The sequence below is a fragment of the Hypanus sabinus genome, chromosome 12, assembly GCF_030144855.1.
Source record: "Hypanus sabinus isolate sHypSab1 chromosome 12, sHypSab1.hap1, whole genome shotgun sequence".
NCBI lineage: Eukaryota > Metazoa > Chordata > Chondrichthyes > Myliobatiformes > Dasyatidae > Hypanus > Hypanus sabinus.
Genome location: NC_082717.1, coordinates 47,813,625 through 47,841,393, shown reverse-complemented (window position 1 = coordinate 47,841,393; position 27,769 = coordinate 47,813,625). Strand labels below are relative to the sequence as shown.

The 27,769-nt window shown below is 42.1% G+C and overlaps 1 protein-coding gene across 1 annotated transcript in view; it reads left to right on the top strand.

The window, feature by feature from the left end:
- Nucleotides 1–15,163, top strand: part of lpgat1 (lysophosphatidylglycerol acyltransferase 1) — a 70,639-nt gene extending 55,476 nt beyond the window's left edge. The window contains exons 8-9 of the mRNA XM_059985891.1: nt 9,833–9,939; nt 12,754–15,163. Coding sequence (XP_059841874.1) covers nt 9,833–9,939; nt 12,754–12,908 — 262 coding nt within the window. The 3' untranslated portion in view covers nt 12,909–15,163. The remainder of the gene's footprint in view (nt 1–9,832; nt 9,940–12,753) is intronic.
- Nucleotides 15,164–27,769: the final 12,606 nt, after the last annotated feature.

Below are 27,769 nucleotides of genomic sequence, written 5' to 3'. Positions count from 1 at the left end.
CACAGACCTCCACGAAGTATTTATCTGGGGTATACACTTATAGAAAAGAGTGGAAAGAAAAAACAAGCAAAAGGAAAGAACTATGTACAAGTAGGGAGTGATCTTTTTTTTACAACAGATTCCTTGATACGTGAGAATAAAATCAGGCCTATGAGGCATTATGTAGTTAAACCATTTTTCCCAGTATGAATCAAATTGTTCCAGCTTATGATTAACAGATGCTGTTATCTTCTCCATTTTGTAAATGTCCATTGTAATTTCCACCCATGCATTTAAAGTTGGGCTCTCCTGTGATAACCATTTCCTAGTAAGAGTCTTTTTACCAGCCACCAACAGTATATTCATTAAATATTTATCTCTTTTCAACCATTCTTGAGGTATATATCCAAAATATATTGTCTTACTCTCCAAGGGTATTTTACTTTTAAAGATGTCTTGTAGGGCATTGTGTATCCCCCTCCAATAGTTTTTGATAACAGGGCAGTCCCAAATGATTTGCATTTTGATTTCCACAATTTCTGCAGCAAACAGGGAGGTTACTATCATAATGGGATTTCTGAGAGGGTGTAATAAAATACCTTATCAAGTTTTTCCATCCAAACTCCCTCCATTTCTGTGAACTGGTACATTTCCATAGATATTGTTGTCCATTCTTCCTCAGATATAATTATCCCTCCTTCTCCCATTTTGTTTTAATGTATGAAGTCGAATGTGTTTTAAGATTTGACAACCCCTTATACATGCTTGAAATTATTCTACTACCATTATCTAAATTATATGCTTTTCTAAAGAGCCCTATCAAGCACGTATTTACCTTGGTTACATTTTTAAGCGTCTTATTAGCATATTGTCACATCTGTAAATACCGATTAAAAATCTTGTTTTCCTAATAAGTGTTTCCCTTTAAGCATTTCAAATCTGAACAGTGTTCCTTCTTTCATTATGTTGCAAAGCTTACCATTCCTTTCCATTCCTTAAAGCTTAAATTCCTTTAGCTGACCAGTCCTTAAACCTAGCAACCAATTTATTTGGTGTAAAATCTGAGTCATATGCACACCATTTAAGAATTGCAATATCTCCCTCTAGATTATATCCTTTTATAGTAGTTTTCCATATTTTAAGAGTCAATTTCACCCATGGGTTATCAATAGCATTTATGTACCTTTGCAGGTTGTTGTCAGCCAAAATTGCTAGTATGGGGATGGGAAGTACCCGCCCTTCAATGTTTTTCCATTGAGTGTCATATGATGGGTTGTACCAACATATCACAGCTCTCAACTGTGCTGCAAAATAATAATCTCTAAGAGAAGGCAAGCCCCATCCCCCCTTTTCCATTGCTAACTGCAAAGTTTTGGGATGAACTGTAGGCCTTTTACCCTGCCAAATATACCTTGATAGCATCTTGTTCCATTCATTGAATTAATTTTGATTAATCTCTATTGGTAGGGTCTGAAAGAGATATAACAGTCTGGGCAGTATATTCATTTTAATAGACTCAATCCTTGAACTGTCACTGAAAAAAGGAATCAGGTTCCATCTTGCCACATCTTCCTTAATTTTTTTTATATAAAGGCTGATAATTACATTCTGATAATTTTGCCAAATCTTTTGGCATAATGATGCCCAAATATTTGAAAGACTCTGTGTGCCATGCCCAGGGGTATCGACTTTCAATTTCTCTTGGTGGGCTATAGTTATATGAAAGTAATTGGGTTTTATCTATGTTGATCTTGTATCCTGATAATTGACCATATTGTTCAAAGGATTGCATCAATTTAGGTAAAGAGTATGTTGGTTGCCCTAGATAGATCAAAATATCATCTGCATAACAAGCCAATTTATGCTCTGTCCCTTTAATAGTAATTCCCCTGATATCTTCATTTTGTCTGATGTATTGAGCTAATGGTTCCAAATATAACATGAAGAGTAGTGGTGACCATGCACAACCCTGTCTCATGCCCCTTTCAATATCCATTGATTTTAATCCTAGCAGTAAGATTGTCATATAGTGTCTGTATAGTTTTAATAATTGTGTCTTGGAAACCAAATCTATGTAAAACTCTAAAGAAAATTCCAATTAACCGAATCAAATGCTTTTTCAGCATCCACGCTTATCACTATTGCTTCGATTTAATTTTTTTGTATATGATCCATAATGTGAAGTGTCCTTCGTATATTGTCTTGTGTCTGGCGTTGTCGTATAAAACCTGTCTGATCGTTACGTATCAGTATGGGTAGAAACTCCTCTAATCGTTTGGCCATGATGGAGGTAAATAACCTATAATCTACATTAAGAACGGATATTGGTCTAAATGACCTGCATTCATTCCATTTTATCCTTGCCTTCTTTCGGTATAGCTGAGATTATCGCTTCTTTCCAACTGGGTAGCATTTGTGCCTTTTTTAGAGCCCAGTTCAATGTGGGGAGTAAAACCAGAATTAACTCATTTTTAAATTCTTTGTACCACTCTGCTGTATACCCATCTGATCCTGGTGACTTGCTTAATTTAAGCCTACTAACTGCAGCTTTTAATTCAACTTCAGTTATGTCAGCAGTCATCGTTCTGTTTTGTTTTTCGCTTAAAGTGGGTAACTCTAGAGAATTCAAGAAGGTGTCAGTTTGGGTTATGCTTCCCCCTGGAACTTTGGAATATAGAGTTTTGTAAAACACTTCAAAAGCTTCTTGAATTTCACTTAACTTATTTTTTTATAATTTTCGTTCTTGGGTCCCTAATACTATGAATTGTATTTTCCACTATCTTTTTATTCAGTTTCCACGCCCAGTATTTTCATAGATTTCAATCCACTTTCATAATGTCTCTGTCTCAGAAACATTAAGTTTTTCCTGATTTCTTGCATAGCCAAATTATTTATTTCATTCCTAATTCTTTTAATTTCCCCTAATGTATCCTGTGCCAAATTCAATCTGTGTTTTTTCTCTAGGTCCTTCAGCCTATTTTGTAATTCCTCTAATGTTTTATTCCTTATTTTTTTCTTATATGAAGATATCACTATAATTTTCCCTCTTAAGACAGCCTTCAGAGTATCCCATAAAATGGGAGGTGAAACCTCTCCATTATCATTAAATTCTAAGTAGAGACCAATTTCTTTTTTTAATTTGTTCCTTAAAGTAGGGATCATTGAGTAGACTTGAATTTAGTTTACAAATATTATTCTTTGGTTGTAGGTCAAAATCAACAGATAAATATATAGGTGCATGGTCACTTACATCTATTGTCCCAATTCCACAGGTGTTTATTTTGTCTTTGTCTTTTCCAAATGTTATGAAATAGTCTATTCTTGTATATACAGACTGGAGAGCAGAATAATGAGTGTAATCCCTTCTGTCAGGGGAAAGGTCCCTCCATATATCAATTAAACCAACATCCTCAAAAAGTGTATTAACTTTCTTATGTAAAGATTTTGTTTCATAGGTTTTTCTATTGTAAGAGTCTAAGTTTGGTTGTAATTGTAAATTTAAGTCTCCCCCACATATCAGGAGACCTTCTGTTTCCATTACCATAATATCAGTAATTTTCTGAAAGAAACCAATATCACTTCCTGGGGATGCGTATATATTCAATAGAGTAACTGAATTGCTGTCTATATTCCCCCTTACCAGAATATATCTGCCCTCTTTATCTCCCATTTCGAATACTTTTTCAAAATTTAGCTTACTTGAGATGAGAATAACAACTCCTCTCCTATGTCCTGATTTATATGAGGAGAAAAACAGATTAGTGAAGCCCATTCTGTGTAGTTTTTTTATGCTCATTATCACTTAAATGAGTTTCCTGTAAATATACTACACGGGCTTGTTCTTTTTTCATTTTGGATAAAATTCTCTTACGTTTGTTTGGATTTAATAGCCCATTGACATTAAAAGAAATGAATTTTACCTTGTCCTTAGCCATCTGTACTTATCTGTCAATGTATCATTGAAATTAGAATAAAATTTAATCGATCTACTCCCTGAACAAATAAGAACCAAGAAACGCAAATAATAACAAAAATGGCAACGGACATGTGATTCCAAGGCTGAGGTCTCTAGTAGATGACCCTGCGTTGAGCTAGAGGGAATGTCTAGCTGTGGGGGATAACCCCTTCTACTTGTGAGTCGAGGGCCCCCATTGCAATATTCATAAAAGTCAGTGAACAAATCCATTACACCGAAAAGATTTCCCTGTGTACTCCTATACACACACATATACGCACGCGCACACACACACACATATACACATACACACACACACACACACACACACACACACACACACACATATATACATACACATATATGCACACACACACATATATATATACTTATTTTAGTGGGGAAAAGAGTAAGTAAGCGAATAAAGAATAACAACTAAGTAATACAAAATCCACATTATAATAAGTATTTCTCGAGATAGGTATATCACCGTGTACTTTTGCTTCCATTTAGCTTCTCAACATTTTTAAAGTTAGCCAAACCTTATGGCTCTTCTGAAGGGGGTGAGGACTGTCTTTGGGAAACTCCCAGTCTCTTCCTGATATATTTCTCTCGCCCTCCTCCCGTCTCCTGCCTTCTCAATTCTCGCACTATTTCTCAAGCGGAGCGGGATAATCCCGCAGTCAGGCTTTCCCTCGTTTTGATCATGCTGACAGGCAACCCTCTGGCCTTCATGTCTGTAGTCGCCTCTTCCACTGTCTGGTACAACCACGTCCCATTGTCATAAAACACTCAGAAGTTTAGCATGGTACGGAGTTTGAAATCTAATCTTATTTTGCTTTAGTACTCGCTTTACTTAGGAGTATTCTTTGCGTTTCTGGAGGACCGCGGGGTGGGGGGGTGGTAATCTTGGTCGAAATATATTAATTTATCCTCTAAAAACACTCTTCTAACCCCAGACCCTTCGTAGAATCTCCGCCTTGGTGCTGTACTGAAGGAATTTAATTATTATTGAGCATGGCTTTCTATCCCTGGTAGGTTTTGGAACGAACGCGCGGTGCGCTCTTTCGACTTCCAGCTTCATAGCCGGGGGAAGATCCAGCGTGTCCCACAGTAACTTTCCGACAAACTCCGTCATAGACGAGCCCTCCACTCCTTCGGGAACGTTGTAGATTCTGATATTTTTCTGCTGTGATCTACCCTCCAGGTCAAGCAGTTTACCTTCTTGGTGATTTAATATTTTTATTGTCTTACTCAGTATCCATTCCACATTTTGAACGCGATCTTCCACGTTCTCAATTCGAGTCTCTGCCACCGCTATTTTTTGATTGACGCTGGTGAGCTCTGACTTAATATCACAGAGCTGCTGCTTTATATCTTTTTGGACCTCCATTATTTCTTTCAGGATTTCGAACATATTCACCGCTTCGCCTGAACGAGGCCCAGCATCCGCCTCACTAGCATGCGGTTGGGTAGGAGAGCCACTCGCTGCAGGCTCCACAGTGTCGCTTTTTTAATTTCCATTCTTTTTCCCCATTCTTGTCCCTCTTTTCAGTTCAAATATTTTTTTGAAAAATATTATATTTGATGGGTTAACGGAGCTTAATATGCATTTTTCTGGAGGAGCTAGTGACTTGAGCTGCCATTCTCGACGATGACATTACCGGAAACCCTTGTTTAGTATTTTGAGTTGTATTCAAGATGATAAATACAGGGAGAGCACATTCTGGTCACAGTTTCAGGATTTCAAACATGACATTCCAACTTGTGAGTGATTTCCACGTTGTGTAAAGTCGGTCCTATCCAAATGATTGTCTCATTGTTTATAATTCCACTGTTTAGTTTATGTAGCAAACAAAGTAATAGACATGTTTGCAACCCTAACTGTCTACCTGTTCAAACCTGCTCCGCTCAATTAGACTGAGACAACTGCGCTGCTCCAATGCCCATTACCAATGCGCTGCTCCAATGCCCATTACCAATGCGCTGCTCCAATGCCCATTACCAATGCGCTGCTCCAATGCCCATTACCAATGCGCTGCTCCAATGCCAATACGAGACCATTCTTACCATCGGCCTTTAAGCTCTATAATGAGTCAGCCTATAGCTGGGGAAGTGATTACCCCCTCCTGTTTGTGCTGCAAAAAATACCCACTAGACCTGAAAACAAATTTCTACACTATTCAAAAGTTTGAGCTGTATAATTTACGCCTACTTTAAAAAAAAGTTTAATATTTTCTTTCATCAGTTTAAGAATGTATTTGACTTTGTACTTGGGGTTGAACAGCTTTAAAGAAAAACAATTGATTATGAATGAAATACAAACTGGACTTTGTTCACCCACATCACATTCAAGACTGAGGTCAGAATGACTCTCACCATCTGTTTACGGATTGAGTATTTTAGTTGCCATAAAACACTGTTAATTCATTCCAATCAGTAATGAGAATTGCGTGAGCTGAAATTGAGAATTATAAATCCTTTGTAGACAATTAATTTTCTTATGGAGATAATGTTTATCTTATTGTTTTTTGCTGCTTCAAGGCCAGTTAAATAATGTCCAGGGCATTCCCATTAATAAAGTACAGTTTTGTATAATTTTATTATGAAATTGAGCACTTCCATTAGATCCTCTTGCCATTGTGACTTCAGTGTAAACTGCCCGCTGCCAGTATGGCCATGCAGCGGGTGGTGCTGCTGACTTGTAGCATGTGTGGCCTGGGTTCACTCAAACATTCATGTAGGATTTGCACTTACAGGAATAACATACACATCCCACATCCTGAAGATGTACTGATGGGCTAATTAAACTCTAAAATACCACCTGGTGCAGGTAATAACAAAAAAGACAAGCAATTGTTGGGTGTGCGAGAGTGACTTAAATTGCAGAATTACCAATTAAATGTAAAGGGGAAGTGAGACAGGCAAGATTGCTCTGCTGGGAGCCAAAAAATGTACCAGATGGATTGAATGGCATAGTCGCAATTGGTTACGTTTGATAATGGTACAGTACAGTGTGAACATCACCAATAGCCTGTCCAAGTCAATCCAACCTACGGTCACAGAAGCTCACCAATGCCTCTGCTTCCTCAGAAAGCTGAAGAAATTTGGCATGCCCTCCTCAACCCTTATCAATGCAGTATGGGAAGCATTCTATCTTGATGCATAGTTGCTTGGTATGGCAGCTACTGCACACATGGGCACAAGAAACTGCAGAGTTGACAACGCAGGCAGCTCAGCACATCACAGAAATCGGCCTGCCCTCCATGGCTTCTGTCTAAACTTCTTGCTGCCTCGGTAAAGCAGGCAGAATAATCAAAGACCCCATCCACCGCGGACACTTCCTCATCACGTACCACCAGGCCCAAGGGCAGCTTCTACCCCACTTGTTAAATGGTTCCCCGGTACGATCATTTGGGCTCGTGACTTTACAAACCTCCCTTGTTATGATTTTGCACCATTTTGTTTACCTGTACTGCACTTTCTCTGTAGCTGTTGCACTTTATTCTGCATTGTTTTACCTTGTAATGATCTGATCTGTATGAGCAGTATGTAAAACAAGCTTCTCACTGTTTCTTGGTACATGTACCAATACTAAACCACTAAAGATATCAAAAGGGCCTCTTTGGCCAACCATTTCCATGCCAACCAATTTTCCAATCTGTACCAACCCTGTTGTCTTGCATTAGGCCCTGGATCCCTAACTAAGTACCTGTCCAAATATAATTTGTAATTCTACTTGCCTCTACCACTTCTGGCAGCTTGTTACCACCCTCTACATACTTGTCAGATCTCCTTTAAATTTTTCCCTTCTCACCCTGAACCTTGACCTCTGGGGAAATCTCTATCTGTTCTCCTCTCCTTGCTATAATTTTGTAAACCCACCTTCAATTTCCTATTTTCAGTGAGAATAAGCGGAAACCATCCACCCTTTCCTTGTAGTTACCTGCCCACTAAATCCCCAAGGATTGTTATCCTTAAGCACTGAAACCAGATGATAAATTATCTCTTGTCCCATCGGTACTGTGTCATGTTCAGTCTCTGCATTTACTGCTCTCCTTTCCCCCTCTAGGCGATCTCCTGTGCACTTGTTCGTAGGTGGGACCTGTAACTTACAACTGCTGCTCTGGATTCCCGCAGAGCTTTATCCTTTGCACCAATGTTTCTCAGAATTAGAATCAGAATGAGTTTTAATATCACTGGCATGGGTCATGAAATTCATAGTTTTCCCTATTTCCCTTCTTGATGCTGCCATGTTCTCAAATTGTTTATTCCATCTTTTCCTTGATGGTCTCTTTAGCATTTCCTTTTGCACAACTATGGCATTTCTTCCCCTCTGCCATCTGGTTTCTGAATGGGCATTGAACCCATGAACACTTGTCTCACTACTTTCTTATTTCTATTCTTTTGTACTGCTTATTTAATTTAACTATTTACACACATATATATGTGTGTGTATGTATGTAAAATACACACACTTTAATCCAGCTTTTTTCTCTATTATTATGTTTTGTATTATACTGCTGCTGTAACGTTAACAAATTTTACGACATATGCCGATGATATTAAACCTGATTCCAATTCATTCTTTTGCACTCAATTTATTATTACCATCTTTTTTCTAAGCCATACTTAAGCAAGAAATTTCATTGCACTCTGAGTTACATACTGACTGACTATCCTTTGGTAACTTGAGAGATCAAATTTCGTATGCATGTGATGACATTCAACTCTGACACTCTCCCATCCCTCATCAGCTCTCTCCTCTCTCTCAGTTTTCAGGCGGTTTGTCTCGTATGCATTCCTGGATCGATTCTCATTTTTATCGAGCTAAAAATGAGCACCGCCATTTTGGTTATTAGCACAGAAAGCAATGCTTTCAACTCCATTCTCGGCCACATTTTGGATTCATGCGCGTTGCACTCTAGTGTCTTTTTGATCACAAGCCACAGTTCCAATATGCAGCCTTTTCATAAAAAAGGCTGGTACCTCTCCTTTTGTGATTGTGATGCAATCTCTATCTCGGTTTGTTTTTGCCAGCTACTCCATCTTGGCTTCAGCACCAACATGTGATGGTTTATCTGACATGTTTTGGAACTATGTGTAAAGTCCTTTATCAATTCAGCTTTCTGTTCTACTCACTCCCTTCCCCACAAAAAGCAGTCTTCAATGCGAAGTGTTAATCTAATTATACTAAAATTCACAAATACAAGTTTATTCATTGTGTGATTATAGTGTTTTTTTTAGTAAATCACTCCTGATATTCCAGCAATGAGGTTGAGCAGATAATTCAGGAGTTTTAACCTGTGATTAAGACTGGGAATGGATGATTATAGATTGGGTGGTATGTGAGCAAAGTGGGTACTGTAATGCTGTACAGCATCAGCTGTAAGACTGGAGTTCAATTCACGTATGATATTTGCACATTCTTCCTGTGACTACATGAGTTGTATCCGGATTGTCCGGTTTCCTCCCACATTCTAAAGGTATACAGGTTAGGGTTAGTCTGATGTAGGCTTGCAGTGTTGATGCAAACAACACATTTCACTCTGTTTTGATGTTCATATGACAAATAAAGCTAATCTTTGAATATCGCCTGGTGATGCTGCTCTTGTATGAGATAATATCATTGCCTTGAACTCAGAATACAGTAAATTAATATTGGAACCAGAAGTTGATGGTGGGGATGCAACAGTCTTTCCATTAAAACTGGGAAAATGTTTGAGATTTTTCTTATTTCTTGTTCTGGGAGCACACATTCTGGGGCCTGCATGATTATCGCAGGAGGAATGACATTACTTTGGCCTCATATAATTGCTGTTGCAAAAGAAATATCTGTGTTACTTTTGCTTCTTGTTGGTAAAGAGCAATATGCCAATTTTTTTTTCTCTCCTACAGGATCTATCCTATTAAAGATGTTCCTGTAGAGAGTGAGGCACTTACCAGCTGGCTCTATCAACGATTTGTAGAGAAAGAGGAACTCCTGGCACACTTTTATGAAACGGGTAAGGTTTTCTCAGTTACTCCAGAAGTGTAAGTTTGGCTTCTTTTTTGAGGCATGAACTCCTTATAACTTGGCCGTCAAGACTAGGCATAATTAGTTGTCTTTTGCTGCACCTTCCAATGTTTATTATGGAGAATAGGAACTTGACATATAATTCCCTGCTGTGGCAAAGCTTTTGTATTGATGTTTCAACATTGTTGTTGTTGTTGTATAACCAAAGCACTCATTGTCTTACAAACAATTTGTAGACTTGAACCTGGCTCTGTTACTTTTAGCAAGCACCCCTGCACATTGTCCTTACATCTTCCGGTCCCAAACATTACTTAACCACATTAAAGGTTATCAACCTGCAGAACTGTTATCCAAAACTTACTTGTTCCATCTGGTCTTAAAGGTTCAGCTTCTCACTGAATCTTGTTGCTATTATAAAAACAAGGAAGTCAGCAACTTCCCTTTTCTAATTTAGAGTACATGTGAACTGCATTGAATAGTGAGGTTTTAAATACTGCTGCTGTTAAAATTATTTTACGTATATCTTATGGAACAAAAATACATACCTTGACTATGATTTTAATAAATTTACTGGATGAAGATGTCACCAACAAAGGTACCATTTCATTGCCCATACCTGATTTCCCTTGAGGAGATGGAGGTGAGCTGCCTTGAATTATAGCAGTCTTTTTTAGTGAAAATACCCCCAAAGTGGTGTAGAGATGAAAGATTAGATCCAACACCAATTAATGAGCAGCCATAGGTTGCCAGGACAAGAGGTGTGCATCTTGGGGGAGAGCCTGATGGAGGTGATATGCCCATGTCTCTGCTACCTAGACTTTGGAGGAAGAGGTTGTGGGTAGTGAGCTGCTTGTGAACTAACTGAACTGCTTAGTGTACACCATAGTCAAGATGTACTCAATGGTGGAGGGAGTGAATGTTTAGGATGGAGCTAGGAAAATAGATAGTATATCAAATTCCTCATTTGTGCCTCGTACTTGATGTGAGAAGTTGAAGGATAAGCAACGTGCTGTAGGAAACACAATCCCTAATCCTTTTTGCAGTCACAATTAAGTTTATGGTCAATGATGTCTTCTTGGATGTCAACGATAGGAACTGGGGAATGCTAATGCTCTTGTTAAGTGTAGGTAGTTGGACTTTCTTGTTAGAGATGGTTATTGCCTGACAAATCTGTGGCGTGAATATTACTTAGAATTTTTCAGTCCATACTTGGATGTTGCTAAGATCTTGGAGTCTACAGTCATACGCTCTCCATTTTATGAAAAATTGTGAATGAAATCTGGTGTTATGCAGTCACCAGTAACCATCTCTCCTTCTGACCTTACATTGAAAGAAACCCTTTAATAAAATACTTGCAGGGCTTGGGCCTAGGACATCTCGCACATGCCTGATTGCAGCATTGTCCCAAGCGTGGGATCAGTGACCTCCAATCGGCACTTTTGGATGTCTTTCCTTCAAAACCCTTTGATTTCATTTCCAACTGCAGGGTTTGATGCCACATTATGCCCTGAGGGGAAAGCCACTTTCCCCTCCACCTCTGGAATTCCACCCTTTGGTCCACATTTGGACTTTTACTGAAATGAGGAATGGAGTAAAATGCAAAAACAGAAAGATAGTTAAATGTTAATGATCAGGTTATTGATGAGTTTTCTTCTTTGGCATTTCCTCACAACTGAGGATGACTTGCTTCACACTGCATTTGTGAATACTGAGGTGTTTGCTGGGACCAGAGAGGGAACCACTGGTGTCTTCACCAGTGGGGTGTGTGCAGTTTTGTGAGGTTGTGTGGTACTTGGGTCAGAGGTTCTCAACACTAAGTGGTGATGTCACATTTCTTCAAGGATACGTTCAGCATGATTTTGAATCTTTTCCTCTGTCCACATGGATATTCTCTTTCCTGGGAGTAACTGGAATAGAGAGGGAGAAACTGCTTCTAGAGTCTTGTCTCAGGCAAGTGTGTAGAATAGCCTGTCCACTGTCGCACCCTGAGTGTAATTCGAGCCTACATGCTGGGGATCTTAATCTGGGAAAGGACATAAATGTTAGTTTGCTTATCCTTCTAGTGAATTAAAGATTGTTGTAGAAACAGTGGTATCTATCCCATGCCTTAAGGTGCTTGATGGAAGTTGTTCAGATCTCAGGCGCATACAGGAGGGCAGGGATATCTGTTCTGCCAGGATGGTGAATTGATCTTCTAATATCCTTTTCCTCAAGAATGTGTTTGTGTATTGAAGATGCTGGTGAATTTCTGCCTTTTACAGGAGGTGTCTTGAGTCCACGTCGGGCAAGGTTCCCATCTTCGCTAGTCCCATTTGCCGCATATTACTCTTGAGCTTTCTCTCTATCATGTATCTTTCCAGGTTGTTTTTAAATATTGTACCTGCTTCAACCATAATATTGCAAATGTGGCCTGGCCGAGGTATTGTACAAAATTGCCATCCTTGCCTTATCTGGGTTGTTTGACTCCAGAACTGAAGCAATGTGCTTGTCTCTGAAATGGCCTAGCAAAGCATTCAATTGTGATAAGCTTCTTGGAAATAAAACCAGACAAATCACGCAGCGCCAGAAGTGGCATAGAAAAGAACTGACCAATGGATCGAATTGGCTGAATAACTGGCTTTTATGAGATAGGGATCTTGGGAAGAAATTGAATCAATGCTGTTCTTGCAGCTTTTACCTCCTCGTTGGCAGAGGGAAGGAATGTGGGCTGTTGGAAGTGGATTATTCATTGGATAACAATTAAATGAATAATACATTTATTTGCTGTGTTATTAATGGAACTAAAATACTTTTATAATTGCAGGAGCATTTCCACCTACCAAAGGTCAGATGGTGGCGACTTCCAGACCTATGGTCCTTGACTCGTTCTGGCTCTTCCTAGTACAACTAATGGGATTTCTTTCTGGCTACATGTGGTATAATGTTCTGTACTATTTGTATCACTGCCTGGGGCTCTAGGAATTTTGCAAACTAAAACATTGAATTAGGATATGAACTCCAGTGTTTGTGTCAGTATCCATGCGTGAATACCAATATTTCTTGAATGATGATAAAGAAAAGAAGAACGGATTCATTTCCTGTCATGTTCACTGAGATTTTTAAACTCAAGTCTAAAACGTTTAGTTCAGATCATCAAGTCTACAACTTGATGTTAAGGGTTCTGACGAGTTTACCTGTTCATTAAGCATCCACACTGTCTAATTATACTGCATATCCTCAGACGTCCTCTTTTGGAGGGATACTGCTGGAGCATTTCAATCTATTGCAGTAAACATCACATCTTCCACCATTGCTTCAGATGGCAAAAGTTGCCCAGAGATGAATCTCAATGGAAGAAGCCCACATCTACCTATTCCGAGTTAAAATTACACTGATGAGGAACTTGTCAGAGCTGCCACAGTTTTGTATGGTGTTGGCAGAGGGAAGTGTTTGTTTCCCTTAGCAGTTATTCAATATTTTGTTTTGTGATTAATTAAAAGGCCACTTTTAAAGCATGGTCTAAAGCATCTAAAATTCTAGTGATTGCAGTTCATTAATTGTCAATAATATTTATATAGTTACTGGTAAAATAGTTATAAAAGCAGAAGTAATGTTTCATTCTAGTTAGTACATACAATGCAGTACATCTGAGGATGGTTTAGTTGAAATGACCAAATATGGTGATACAGCCAATCATGTAGTATTTTGCACTTGGTAAGAAGTTGCTAGTCATAGTTAGTAAAGAATTACAACTGTAATGTTACAGAATAGCCAGGCTGTTACATAAGCACTAAATAAATGTTATGAAAGACTTGACTTAATGGACTAGAAACAGCAAAAAAAAAGTTTACAAACTAGTTGAAAGTACAGGTCATTTGATTAACATTTACTCCTTTATTGTACTCAGATTCTGGCTGCATCATTTATTGTACACATTCTACTGTTTATTCAACTTTTGTGGGTACAGTATCACTGGTGGATTATATGATATGATGCAAATCGTTTTTAATTGTGTCCATCAATCTGAAGTTTCAGCAGGATATTTATGGCTCTTGAATTTGTTATTTGGAAGTTATGACTTGATTTTCAAAAGGTGAGACAAAAAGAAGTGTTCAGATTTGTCTAATTTAATTTAAATTCAGTGTTTAAGTTTCAATTAATAGGTTTGTGACCATGACATATAGACAGATGTTTTGCTGCCTGTCATTGGATTCTGCCACCAGTGACAAGTTCCATTGTTCCAGAGGCAATTCAGACTAGAAATGAAGCTCACTTTGGAAAAAGGGAACTGCATGAGAATATACATGTGTATTTGATGTCCGAAGGTAGACACACTGGATTAGTTAGGACTCTGAGTATGCTAGCATGTGTGATACATTAATGTACCCCATGAGTTAAAAATATAATTATCTCTGACATCACATTGGTGGAAGAATTGTCAATTGACACTCTTTTAAGAATTCCAGTCGAAATTGAAGGAAATGTTTATGTTTAAGTCCCTCTTCTGCCTGTATTTTTTTTTGTGGGGAGTGGGAGGGGAGGTGGGAGCTATTGGTGTTCATATACATTTCTGGGAACACGTATAGTGGACTGTTGAACTGTGGCTTGTTATATGTACTCTTTCATGCCTTATGTGCCACTGGACAAGATTGATACAGTTGGTGTTGAAGGCTGTGGAGTAGTTGATATCCCTGTCAACGTTTTACTGGGGAGTTAGACACCATGGAGGCAACATTCAAAATAAAATACCCTGTTTCAGTAAGCCAGCTGTTTAAAACTACTATTGGTAACTGATCAGCAGACAAGCTGTAAATGAATATGAATGATTAAGGAAAATATTTAACTCAGAATTCTGAACAAACTGCTTTACTTTGAAACCAGAAGCTCAACAGGATAGGAAGCCGTTATGCTAATTAAGGATGGTATAGAATAGTATTAAAAAAAGATAAATTATAGAATATGCACAGCAGATGGTGATATGTTGACATCTTTTCAATGAAATGCATCAAATGATGTAATTACTTTTTCCAATCTTCCCTCTATTTTCTGTAAGGAGGCAATTTTCAACTTCAGTTGAGCACTGATGTAAACTTGTTGGATCTTGGTTATATCTAAATACCAAGAAAAACAGTATTGAACTGAATTCTGTGGTCAGTATATTGGCCTTGCTCGTATACTTTAGTTTCATTTTTAATTGTTGTTTCTTCAGCTAGTCTGAATTTCTTTTAGTTCTATCAGATGCACATTATTGATTGTAAGTGTGCGGTACGAACGCACAGATACCGGAAATAAAATGTTGCTGAGATCGACAGGTATCTCTGTACTATTATCTTGTAACTTTGAGAGCATCAACACATGACAGAATAACTTCAAGTCTAACTTGCTAAAACAACCTCATGTTTTGCTATTGTATGTATATGTGATGTGAGATTCCATCACAGTCTGCTATTTTTACATTGTTCTCAAATATAAAGTTTCCTGTTTTAACAAATAGGAAAAAGAAGTTTGTTTGTTTATATATGCCTCTGGCCTCTCTCAGTTGGTGGAATAGATAGATTTTAGTTTAGAAGCAATATGACCATTTTTGCCATTATTTCAAATTTACTGTGGAAATCTTTAATGGAATTGCACCAGGTTCAATCCTAGCTGGGGCCTGTTTCTCAGCAGTGAGACTGCATTAAAAGACAATGGTACAATTAAATAAGGAGAAAGCTGAAGGGTGCAGAAAACATGGTGACAATTCACCTGCATCAACTGTGAATGACTTCCATCGAGATTCTGTATGCCAGGTACTTGCACTTGCACATCAGTCACTCAGCACACTTCATCCTATTTATTTGCAATTGGTTAACATCGACTAATGACCCGCAAATTCAAGCAGAGTAGACTGTCAGTCCTCATCCCTAATGTAAGCAAACCAATAAAACAAATACTGGGAGCGAATCAGGCAGCATCTCCATGAAGAGAAAAATGAAGTTACCATTTTAGTTCAGTGACCTATCGGAATAAACCTTTAGTTTTCTAAAATGATCCTGTAACAATAGTAAGCAGGCAAAGCTTTTGAAGTAGCGCCTTATCTTTGTCTTTCATCTGCAGGGATTGCTGGCCTGTGTAAATTGGCAATCAGGTTTAGATTGCTCTTCAAGCCTAGTTCCTAGGTGCCTTGAAATGGGACTCTATACTATCCCACCCTGCAACACTGGTGTGAGGATGGCTGCCTCAAAATCAGTTCAAGAAAGACCGTAAGACAATCTGGAAGCATGTGCAGGCAACAGAAGTCTGTTTTAAAAAAATGCACACTTATAAGAGCTATTAAGTAAACAAAACTGGCTGATAGTAGTCCTTCAGAAAAGAAAATCGAGAGCAGTTTAAGCTTCTTATTCATTTACCCAGATGAATAGTAATCATCAGTTTCTGAATTTCACTGAGAATTGGCCACCCTCCAATTTACAGGTTTTCTCATGAGGCCTGAGTTTTAATAGAAATTGGGAGTGAGCAGCAGAAAGATCTTAGGAAACAAAGATACATTTAACAAGATGGGCAACTTAATGTTTCCATTTGTGGAAAGACAGCAACAAAGAAAATGTCTTGTATCTGATGTAGAGTTTGTTTAATATTTGTAAAAGTGCTATTTTCCAGTATTTGACTTTGCAAAGCGATATTATTATCCCATCACAATATTTGTACTTGAACAATTAAGTTTTATTTCCTTGGGGTTAGAGGGATAGTGGGATAGTAATTGAAATTTCCTTACCCATCCCAACTCTGGCTGTCTGTGAAATATGCTATTAATGCTCCCAGTTGACAGTATCTTGTGAGGTTTAGAAAGTTAATCTCTTGAAGGATCCAAAACATTGATGGATAAATTTGAGTTGGGCTGTATCCAGGCATGCAGCAATTCAATGGGGAACATTTAAAGAAACAGAAGGGGCTTGCCAAATCTGGATCTGTTTTCCAAGCAATTTAATGGGTGAATTTGTAAGAATTAATGCAACAAATCTGAAGCATATGAATTTAAATATTACTCTTTATTTTTTAAAACTTCTGCACAGTTGACAGCTACGTTCTCATTTTATCCCTGCCATGTTATCATTAAGTATGCTGTTTACGATTTTAATCTCACAACATGAATTTGACAATAGCCTTCGACCAGTTTATTGTCAATGTCAAATTGCAAAAATTCTTGATAATCTTTGTACTTAATTGTGTTCACTGTTTTACAACTATTGTGTATTAAGATATGCACAGAAAGGACATTAATAAAATAATGCATTAAAAACATCCAGAAGTGGATACTTGTACCTCATTTCTTCAAGGAGCCTTGTTTTGGTTTTAGTTGTTCTCCAGTTCGTTTATTGATTCATTGACGCTGGAAGTTGGCTTCATCGTGTATTGTGTGTGATGTGGCAAACACCCACCCAGTACTTTCATTTCCTTTTTGTTCTTTTGGCTTCCTCTATTAAGTCCTTGAGTCTGTTTCCACCAGTATCATTACACTTCCTTTCTCTCCTTTTGTATTCCTATGTTCATTCCCTCTTTCTATCAGTGCCTCACCCATCCTGTAAGATCACAGGAAGATTCCCCTCCTGGGAATTCCCTAAATGAACCAACAAGGTAAACCCATCCAAGCAGCACTATCAAATGCATCTTCAATTCCATTCTCCCAACCTAACATTTCTGAGAGCGGACTAAGAATCACATCTCCACATTTAGCCTGTGGGATTTTTTTTAAAGAGACATCCTTTCCTTTGTCATTGATTAAATCGGTGCTGTAGTTTCCACCGTAAGGTTATTCACGTGGAGATACCATGACTCTTACATCACCTATCATGATGATCTTAATCACAAAGCCGTACCTTGGTGTTTTCTCCTGTCTTCTCTGGTACCATTTCCTCCTGTGCATTTTTTCTGCAATTTTTCAAAATCTCTGATGGGTCATTCCCAGTGTATCTTTGGTTGCAGTGGTATCGCCATCCTTAGCATCATCACAAAAAAAACTTTTCAGTCTCCATCTTAATCCATTCTCTCGTCTCTCTCCTGATTTCACAGTCTACTTTTCACTTTTTGTCTTTCTCTCCCCCCCCCCTTTAGTGTTGATCTCTGCTCTCATTGTCTCATTCGTGGACTATGGTTAAGCAAATCAATTATTGTTATTTTAAACTTAAAGATTCATATGAAGGTATTGCTTAAGGATAAAGACAAAATATTGTTACTGTGGAAGTAAGCCATTGGCAGAATACAAACTCAGTCATTTACAGAACAAGTCTCCAAAGGTGAGCAGGAATGGGAGCAGTAGGGGAGGATGAAGAGCCACTCCAGTAGTGACTAGCCAGAGGAAATGCTTCATAACTTTAACAATGATATTCTGCAGGCATAAGAGTGGAAAGCAGGGTCCTAAACTGTAGCAGTGCCACACACTTCCCTGTAAGTCATTTCACCAATTTAGAGATCAGGCCATCCATGCTCAGCCTATAAGTGTACATTCATTGAAGCCAATATTTGTAGAGGATATAGTGACATATATTAACAGGGTAATGAGAGAGCAAATATCTCTGCACAAACACGAGATTCTGCAGATGCCAGAATTCCAGGTAATACAAACAAAATGTTGAAGGAACTTAGCAAGTCAGACAGCATCTACAGAAAGGAATTAAAAGTCAACTTTGTAGGCCAATGCTCTTCAACAGGATAGGAAACTAAAGGGGATGTACCCAGAATAAGAGATGGGGGAGGGAATGAGAAACTGGGAGCTGATTGAGAGAAACGGTAAAGGGCTCATGAAGAAGGAATCTGATGAGAGAGTGGAGGGGCACCAGAGGGAGACGATGGCAGGCGAGGAGACAAGAAGAGGTAATGGGAGTCAGAGTTGAAAAGAGAGAAGCAGAAGATACTTGCAAATATCTCCGTGGTACAAAAATAGGGAAATAACGTGGGAGGATGGGGTGTTAAGTACCTTGCTAACTGAAAGAGAACAAGTATAAGAGATGTACAGTATAGGGAGACAGAGAATTGCCATTACATTAAGACCTCTGCTGGAAGGGCAGAATAAAATGAGAACAGATAATACTGGAAATGTCAGCAGGTTAGGCAGCTTGTGCGGAAAGAGAAACAGAAACCCTGTGCTGTACTCAACCTTTACCACCCCTTATACTTGTGCTACAACTTCCTCAGAGCTACGGACTTATATCCCACATCAAGGAGCAGGTGAAGGATTTCTGTGGCTGGCTTTTCCACAGAGAATTGAGGCACCACTGTATGTTGTCCATCAGGCTAGTTTATTAATATTGAATTCATTTCTTCTGCCGATCCACGGCCTAGTGTTGGATCTGAAATCTTGATTTTTGAATTCTTTTCCAGAGGCAGCTGAAGACCTTGCAGATGATGACGGATTGAATAGCGTGTCATGCAATTTTAATTGCGTCAAGTCTTGATGGAGGATCTCAGCCCAAAACCTCCAAAAATGCTGCCTGACTTCCTGAATCCTCTGGCATTTTCTGTGTGTTGCTCAACATTTCCAGCATCTGCAGAATCTCTTGTGATTGTGTTGTCCACCTTGATTGCCAGGAAATGAAATTTTGCAGTTGGAGAAAGTTTGTGAAAGGCTTTTGTCTTCCAGAAATTTAGCCTGCAGCCAATGAAGAAATGGTATCAATTGTATAGGGTGAAGGAGCAGAAATAATGATAGGCAGGTCAGCCTAACAGTGAAGACACAAACTGAGTGACAAATTGTTACTTGGAAAGTGCAGATTAATCAAAGATGATAAAATGGTTTCATGAAGGAAAGGTCATCTCTAATTTGAGTATTAAAAAGCAGCCAAGGAGGGTCATGTGCTTGGTGTAGACTACATGAGGTTTTTTGCAAGATCCCACAGGGCAGTTTACTCAAGCGAAAGGGGTGAAGGGTCCCATATTGCATTGGTGGACAAGGCAAAGGGTACATCTTAGAACATCTAAGTAATTGGAAGGAGTTCAGCAGAACTCCGTGCTGTTTCAATTTTTGTGACATCTATGAAAAATTTTGCTAAAAGTAAAAGCCATGATTAAGAGAACTGATGTCAGCTTTTATTTCCATATCACTGACAGAAGGCTGTACTCTATAGGACAATATCTGAGGATATGTTTGGAGGGCACACAAATCTGAAAAGGAATTAATTCCAGAAAAAAAATAGGTACTGCATTTAGTTAGGATCAACGAGACATGGTAATACTGAGAAGTGTTAAAATAATATGGGGATTTTAGGATGCTTGTCCACAGAACTCCCAAACAAAACAGAAAATTTGGTTTATAACTAAAGAAAGTAATCAGCTTTTATTGTAAAGGGGATAGAATACAGAAGTAAGGACCTTTTGGTCAGTTGTGCAGGGCTTTGGTGAAGTCAAACTGAAAGCATTGTACAGTTTTGTCTGAGGAGTCATTGCAGAGTAGGTTCACTAGATTGGTGGGGGGTAGGGGTGGAATCTGTGTCTTTGAGCAAGATTCCAGGATGGTGTGTTTTCTCCCTGTTGCCCATGTCAACAGTGTCTCTGAGCAGGCACAAGACTTTCTGAAAGAGGAAGGTGAACTGGTAGAAGACATGAAACATATTGGTACCAACAACATGGGCAGGAAGAGTGATAAGGTCCTCCATAGTGAATATAGGGAATCAGGCCGAAGTTTGAAGAGCAGAACGTCCAGGTTCTACCCTGTGGATTCCTCTCCGTACCTCTCACACTAGTGAGGATATGGCAAATGAACACTTGACAGAAGACCCTAGTGCAGGTTGAAGGACTTCAGTTATTTAGATCATTGGGATCTCTTCTAGAGCAGAGGTGTCTTGTTCAAAAGTACCACGTTGTGTCTGAACCAATATCCTGGGGACAAGGTTTGCTAATGTTGCTTGGGAAAATTTAAACCAGCCTAGCAAAGGATGTGGGACCCAAAGTAGTAATGTATCAGAGAGAAAGATGAAGCAAAGATAGAACTTAAAAGCAAGCAAGTCTAGTCAACATGCCAGACAGAAACAACACATGGAGCGTGAAAGGTTTGATGGACTAAACAAAATGGAAGAGCCTCACAGGTAAATCAGGGACCTCAAAGCATAAATTGACACAAAGGGTTGTGATATTGTGGTTATTACGGAAACAGGACAGGCAGCTCAACCTTCTGAGGTACTGGTGCTTCCAACGTGACATGGAAGTAGGATAGGAGGGAGTTTTACTAATGATTAGGGAGAATATCATGGAAATGCTAAGAGGGGATGTCCTGGGGAATATCCAGTGAGATCATGTGGTTGGATCACTTTGGTATTATGTAATAGGACCCAAAATAGTTGAAATTTAAGGGATGTACATACAACAATATCAGAGATCGGTTTTGGAATAATAGGATGTGAGTTTCATTTCAGCAGATGGATTTCAACTTACACAGATAAGTGTGAGGCTGTAGCGGTGTGCTACACGCAGCGCTAAAATTACGACACGGAGTCGGTAACTGCAGTCGAAGGAAAAAACTTTATTCGAAATCCTCAGCCTCGCTTTTAAGCCTCCCTCAACCTGCCCCCCGTGGCGCAGAGGCTCCAAAGCTCTGTGCTCGCAAACCCCCGTAGGCTATCTAATTGTGAGCCGGTTCGGATGCGCCAGGAAATGGGTCGCCACATAACCCCCCCACCCCCCAGAACCGGCGATACACCCCCCAACGTCCACAGTCTGGGCCAGAACCTGCTTGGGAAGTCGGCCTCTGCGCCGAGGTGCCGGAAACTCGGCCGGTTGTGCCAGGTCCACATGGGCCGGTTTGAGGCGGTCCACCGTGAAAACCTCCTCTTTCCCCCCAACGTCCAGCACGAACGTGGACCCGTTGTTCCGGAGCACCATAAACGGCCCCTCGTATGGCCGCTGCAGCGGTGGCCGATGCCCACCCCTTCGTACAAACACAAACTTACAGTTCTGCAGGTCTTTGGGTACGCAGGTCGGGTTCCGCCCATGCTGTAAAGTGGGTATTGGGGCCAGGTTACCGAGCTTCTCGCGTAGTCTGCCCAGGACTGCTGTGGGATCTTCCTCTTGCCCCTGTGGGGCTGGTAGGAACTCCCCGGGGATGACCAGGGGCGCGCCATACACCAACTCAGCCGATGAGGCGTGCAGGTCGTCCTTGGGCGCTGTGCGAATGCCGAGTAGGACCCAGGGAAGCTCGTCCACCCAGTTGGCTCCTCGCAGGCGGGCCATGAGGGCCGACTTCAGGTGACGGTGTAAAGCTCCACTAGCCCGTTCGACTGTGGGTGGTAGGCAGTTGTGTGGTGCAGCTGAGTCCCCAAAAGGCTGGCCATAGCTGACCACAGGCTGGAGGTGAACTGGGTGCCTCTGTCGGAGGTAATGTGGGCCGGTACACCAAAGTGAGATATCCAGGTGGTGATCAGGGCTCGGGCGCAATATTCGGAGGTGGTGTCGGTGAGCGGGACCACCTCTGGCCATCTTGTGAACCGGTCCACGATAGTCAGGAGGTGCCGCGCTCCGCGTGACACTGGCAGGGGGCCCACGATATCCACATGAATGTGGTCGAAACGCCGGTGGGCGGGATGGAACTGCTGCGGTGGGGCTTTGGTGTGCTGCTGCACCTTGGCCGTCTGGCAGTGCATGCACATTTTGGCCCATTCACTGACCTGTTTGCAGAGTCCGTGCCAAACGAACCTACTGGAAACCATCCGGACAGTTGTCCAGGTGGAGGGATGCGCCAAGTTATGAATGGAGTCGAAAACACGGCGCCGCCAGGCTGTCGGGACGACGGGACGGGGCTGGCCGGTGGCGACGTCACAGAGTAGGGTCCTCTCACCCAGGCCTACGGGGAGGTCCTGGAGCTGCAAACCGGAGACTGCGGTTCTGTAACTCGGAATCTCCTCATCCGCCTGCTGCGCCTCTGCCAGTGCCTCAAAGTCTACCCCTTGGGAAAGGGCATGAACGGTAGGGCGAGAGAGCGCATCCGCCACGACATTGTCCTTACCTGAGACGTGCCGGACATCTGTCGTGTATTCAGAGATGTAGGACAGGTGGCGTTGCTGGCGGGACGACCAGGGGTCAGACGCTTTCGTAAACGCAAAGGTAAGCGGTTTGTGGTCCGCGAACGCGGTGAAGGGCCGACCTTCTAGGAAGTACCTGAAATGCCGGATTGCCAGGTAGAGCGCCAACAGTTCCCGGTCGAAAGCACTGTACTTGAGCTCGGGTGGCCGCAGGTGTTTGCTGAAAAACGCCAGGGGTTGCCAGTGACCTGCGATGAGTTGCTCCAGCACCCCACCAACTGCCGTGTTAGATGCGTCCACTGTGAGGGCGGTAGGGGCGTCCATTCTGGGATGTACTAGCATTGCGGCGTTCGCCAAAGCTTCCTTCGTTTGAACGAAAGCGGCAGCGGACTCCTCGTCCCAGGTAATGTCCTTGCTTGGACCCGACATCAGGGCGAACAGGGGGCGCATGATCCGGGCAGCTGAAGGGAGGAAGCAGTGGTAGAAATTGACCATACCTACGAATTCCTGAAGGCCTTTGATCGTGGTGGGTTGGGGGAAGTGGCGGACCACATCTACCTTAGCGGGCAGAGGGGTTGACCCGTCTTTAGCAATCCTGTGGCCCAGGAAGTCAATGGTATCGAGTCCAAACTGGCATTTGGCGGGGTTGATTGTAAGACCGTACTCAGTCGGGCGCAGAGTTGACGGAGGTGGGACAGATGCTCCTGATGACTGCTGCTGGCTATAAGGATGTCATCCAAATAGATGAACGCAAAGTCCAGGTCCAGTCCCACCACGTCCATTAACCGCTGGAACGTCTGTGCGGCATTCTTCAGGCCGAACGGCATGCGGAGGAACTCGAAAAGTCCAAACGGGGTGATGAGAGCCGTTTTGGGGACGTCGTCAGGATGCATCGGGATTTGATGGTACCCTCGGACGAGGTCTACCTTGGAGAAGATCCGCGCGCTGTGCAGATTTGCTGCAAAGTCCTGAATGTGCGGCACAGGGTAGCGGTCCGGTGTGGTAGCCTTGTTCAGCCTGCGGTAGTCGCCGCATGGTCTCCAGCCTCCCATCGCTTTGGGCACCATGTGCAGGGGGGAGGCCCATGGGCTGGCGGACCGCCGGATGATCCCCAATTCCTCCATCCTCTGGAACTCCTCCTTCGCCAGTCGGAGCTTGTCCGGGGGAAGCCGCCGAGCGCGGGCGTGGAGGGGTGGTCCCTGGGTCAGGATGTGGTGCTGTACGCCGTGTCGGGGCATGGCCGCTGTGAACTGCGGTGCCAGAACCGATGGGAAATCCGCCAGGACCCTGGTGAAGTCGTTGTCGGACAGCGTGATGGAGCCGAGGTGAGGGGCTGGCAACTGGGCTGCACCCAGGGAGAACGTCTGAAAGGTCTCGGCGTGTACCAGTCTCTTCCTGGGCAGGTTGACCAGTAGGCTGTGAGCCCGCAAAAAATCCGCACCCAGAAGCGGTTGGGCTACGGTGTGAAGTCCCACGAGAACTGGCTGGAGCCGAACTGTAGCTGCACCTGACGGGTGCCATAGGTCCTTACTGTGCTGCCATTCACAGCCCTCAGGGGGGGACCCGGTGCCCTGCTGCGGGTGTCGGAACTTGTCGGAGGTAAAATGCTGATCTCGGCACCAGTGTCGACCAAAAACCAGCGTCCCGACCTTCTGTCCCACACATACAGGAGGCTATCCTGATGGCCAGCCGCCGTAGCCATCAGCGGCGGCTGGCCCTGGCGTTTCCCGGGAACTTGCAGGGCGGGCGACAACGGCGGGCTTCTGCGCCCCACCGCTGGTGGTAGAAGCACCAGTGTTCCTTGGGCCGGGGGTTGGCGGGCTCTGCGGCCGGGCCTGGACTGGTTTGCTGCTGGGAGCATGGCTGGGAGATCTGTGTGATGGACGCCCCGCTCACCTTTTTGGCGTTCCACAGCAAGTCCGCCCGGGCTGCCACCTTCCGGGGGTCACTGAAATCCGCGTCGGATAGCAGCAGGCGTATGTCCTCGGGCAGCTGCTCCAGGAATGCCTGCTCAAACATGAGGCATGTGTGTCCGTCGGCCAGAGACAACATCTCATTCATTAAAGCCGAAGGAGGTCTGTCGCCCAAGCCATCCAGGTGCAGTAAACGGGCAGCCCGCTCGCGCTGTGAGAGTCCAAAAGTCCTGAGGAGCAGGGCTTTGAATTCCGTGTACTTGCCGTCTGCCGGGGGCGACTGTACGAACTCCGCGACCTGGGCCGCTGTGTCCTGGTCGAGGGAGCTCACCACGTAGTAGTAGCGGGTGTCTTCTGAGGTGATCTGGCGAAAGTGGAATTGGGCTTCGGCTTGCTGGAACCATAGGTTCGGTCGCTGTGTCCAGAAACCCGGCAGTTCCAACGAAACCGCATGAACAGAGGCGGCGTCGGTCATTTCTGGTCCAAAAATCGTTTGGACCGTCGGGGTCACCAATTGTAGTGGTGTGCTACACGCAGCGCTAAAATTATGACACGGAGTCGGTAACTGCAGTCGAAGGAAAAAACTTTATTCGAAATCCTCAGCCTCGCTTTTAAGCCTCCCTCAACCTGCCCCCCGTGGTGCAGAGGCTCCAAAGCTCTGTGCTCGCAAACCCCCGTAGGCTATCTAATTGTGAGCCGGTTCGGATGTGCCAGGAAATGGGTCGCCACAAGGCGATGCCTTTTGGACATTCAAAGACAGGTAGGGCCTATAGCGTGAATGGCAGGGCACCGGCATGCATTGTGGAAGAAAGAGACCTGGGAGTATAGGTGCACAGTTCAATGACAGTGGCCACACGAATAGACCGGGTGGTGAAGAAGCCATTTAGCATGTTGTCTTTCATCAATCAGGGCAGCAAGCTTAGGAGAGGGACATCATGGTGCAGTTATAAGTCACTGGTGAGACAGCCCTTGGAGTATTGTGTAAGGTTTTGTTCACCCTGTTATAGGAAAGAAATGGTCAGGCTGGAGAGGGAACTGAATAGATTTAAGAGGATGATATCTGGACTAAAGGGTCTGACTGATAGGGCAAGATTGGGCATGGATCTTTATTCATTGGAGTGCAGGAGAACGAGAGGAGACTTCATAGGTTTATAAAATCATGAGAGGTGTGGATAAGATGGACTTTCATAATCTTTCACCCAGAGATGGGCAATCTAAAGCCCAGAGGGCACAGATACAAGATAGAGCTTTAAAGTAAACTGAACATATATAACTTATTTACATTGAGAGTAGTGAGTTACTGGAATGAGCTGCTGGAGGAAGTAATTGAGGAGGGCACAACTACAACATTTAAGAGGCATTTGGATGAAGGGGAAGGGTTTGGAAGTTTCTGGATAATGGCCAATTAGGACCAATGGGCTTGAGTTGCAAGGAGAGGTTGAAGGACTTAGTCTGACTTCACTGGAGCAGAAGAGACTTAATGGAGTTACATAACATTATGGGAAGCGCAGAGTCTGTTTCTCATTGTAGAGTGTCCAAAACTAGTGAGCAGGTGAGAAGGAGAAGGAATGAAGGGGTAATATTTCTACACTGAGTAAGTATGTGGAATCAAATGTCAGGAGGTGGTAGTGGGGGCAGAAACAGTAACAACATTTATGAGGCATCTGACCAGGCACTTGAATGAGCCAAGCATTAGAACATATGGGATTAATGCATGCAAATAGGATTAGTACAAATAGGCACAATGGCCAGCCTAGAGGCGATAGGCCAAAGGGGCTGCTTCTATGATGTACAATTCCATAACTAGATTCATTCATAGACTGAATGAGTAACCAAAGAATCAAATTGTAATGAAGTATGGAATTTTCAGAGTGTTTTTCAAAGATGATGTTTCCTTTGTGATAGAGTCTAGAACTAGGAGGTATTTTTCTAAACAAGGAATCATCCACTTAAGGCTACCTTGTGCAGGAAAGATTTTTTTTCTTTCCTTGATAGCTGTGGATGATGAATATGTTCAAGATGAGATAAATCTCTGAATTGTAATAGAAACAAGAATTATTTGGAATGTAGTTCTTCACCATATAACCTTTTGGCTTTCTCCTCCTTTTTATGATATCCAAAGAGTAAGAAGTTAATGTCCATCAAGGAGAAATAAGGCATTCTTGCCTTTACAGGTTCTCCCTGGGTAATGGATGGATTACATTTTAATAGACATCCATAAGCTGATTTGGCTGTATGTTGAGAAACGCACCTCAGCAGTATTGTAATGAATGGCATCAAAAGCACTTAAGACTGATAACAGAGTTATTTTTATTTAAGAAGGGTGGGAGGCAGTAGAAAGGAAGCTATAGACTTTTTGGCCTGACATCAATGGTTGGAAAGCTGTTGGAATTGATAGTCATGGATGAGATTATGGAGTACCTGGAGGCACATGACAAGATAGGCCAAAGCCAGCATGGTTTCCTGAAAGGCTGCTGGCTGGCTGCTGGTTACCAGTGGAGTTCTACAGGGATTGGTGTTGGGACCGCTACTTTTTACAATGTATGTCAATGATTTGGACTGTGGGATTACTGGATTTGTCCAGTAATTTGCCTATGACACAAAGATAGGTGGAAGAGTGGGTAGTGTTGAGGAAACAGAGAACCTACAGAGAGACTTAGATAGTTTAGGGGAATAGGCAAAGAAGTGTCAAATAAAATACAATGTTGGAAAGTGTATGGTCATGCACTTCAGTGGAAGAAATAAATGGGCAGACTATTATTTAGATGGGGAGAGAATTCAAAATGCAGAGATGCAAAGGGACTTGGGAGTCTTTGTGCAAGATTCCCTAAAGGTTAACCTCTAGGTTGAGTCGGTTGTGAAGAAGGCGAATGCAATGTTGGCATTCACTTCTAGAGGTTTAGAATATAAGAGCAGGGATATGATGTTGAGGCTCTATAAG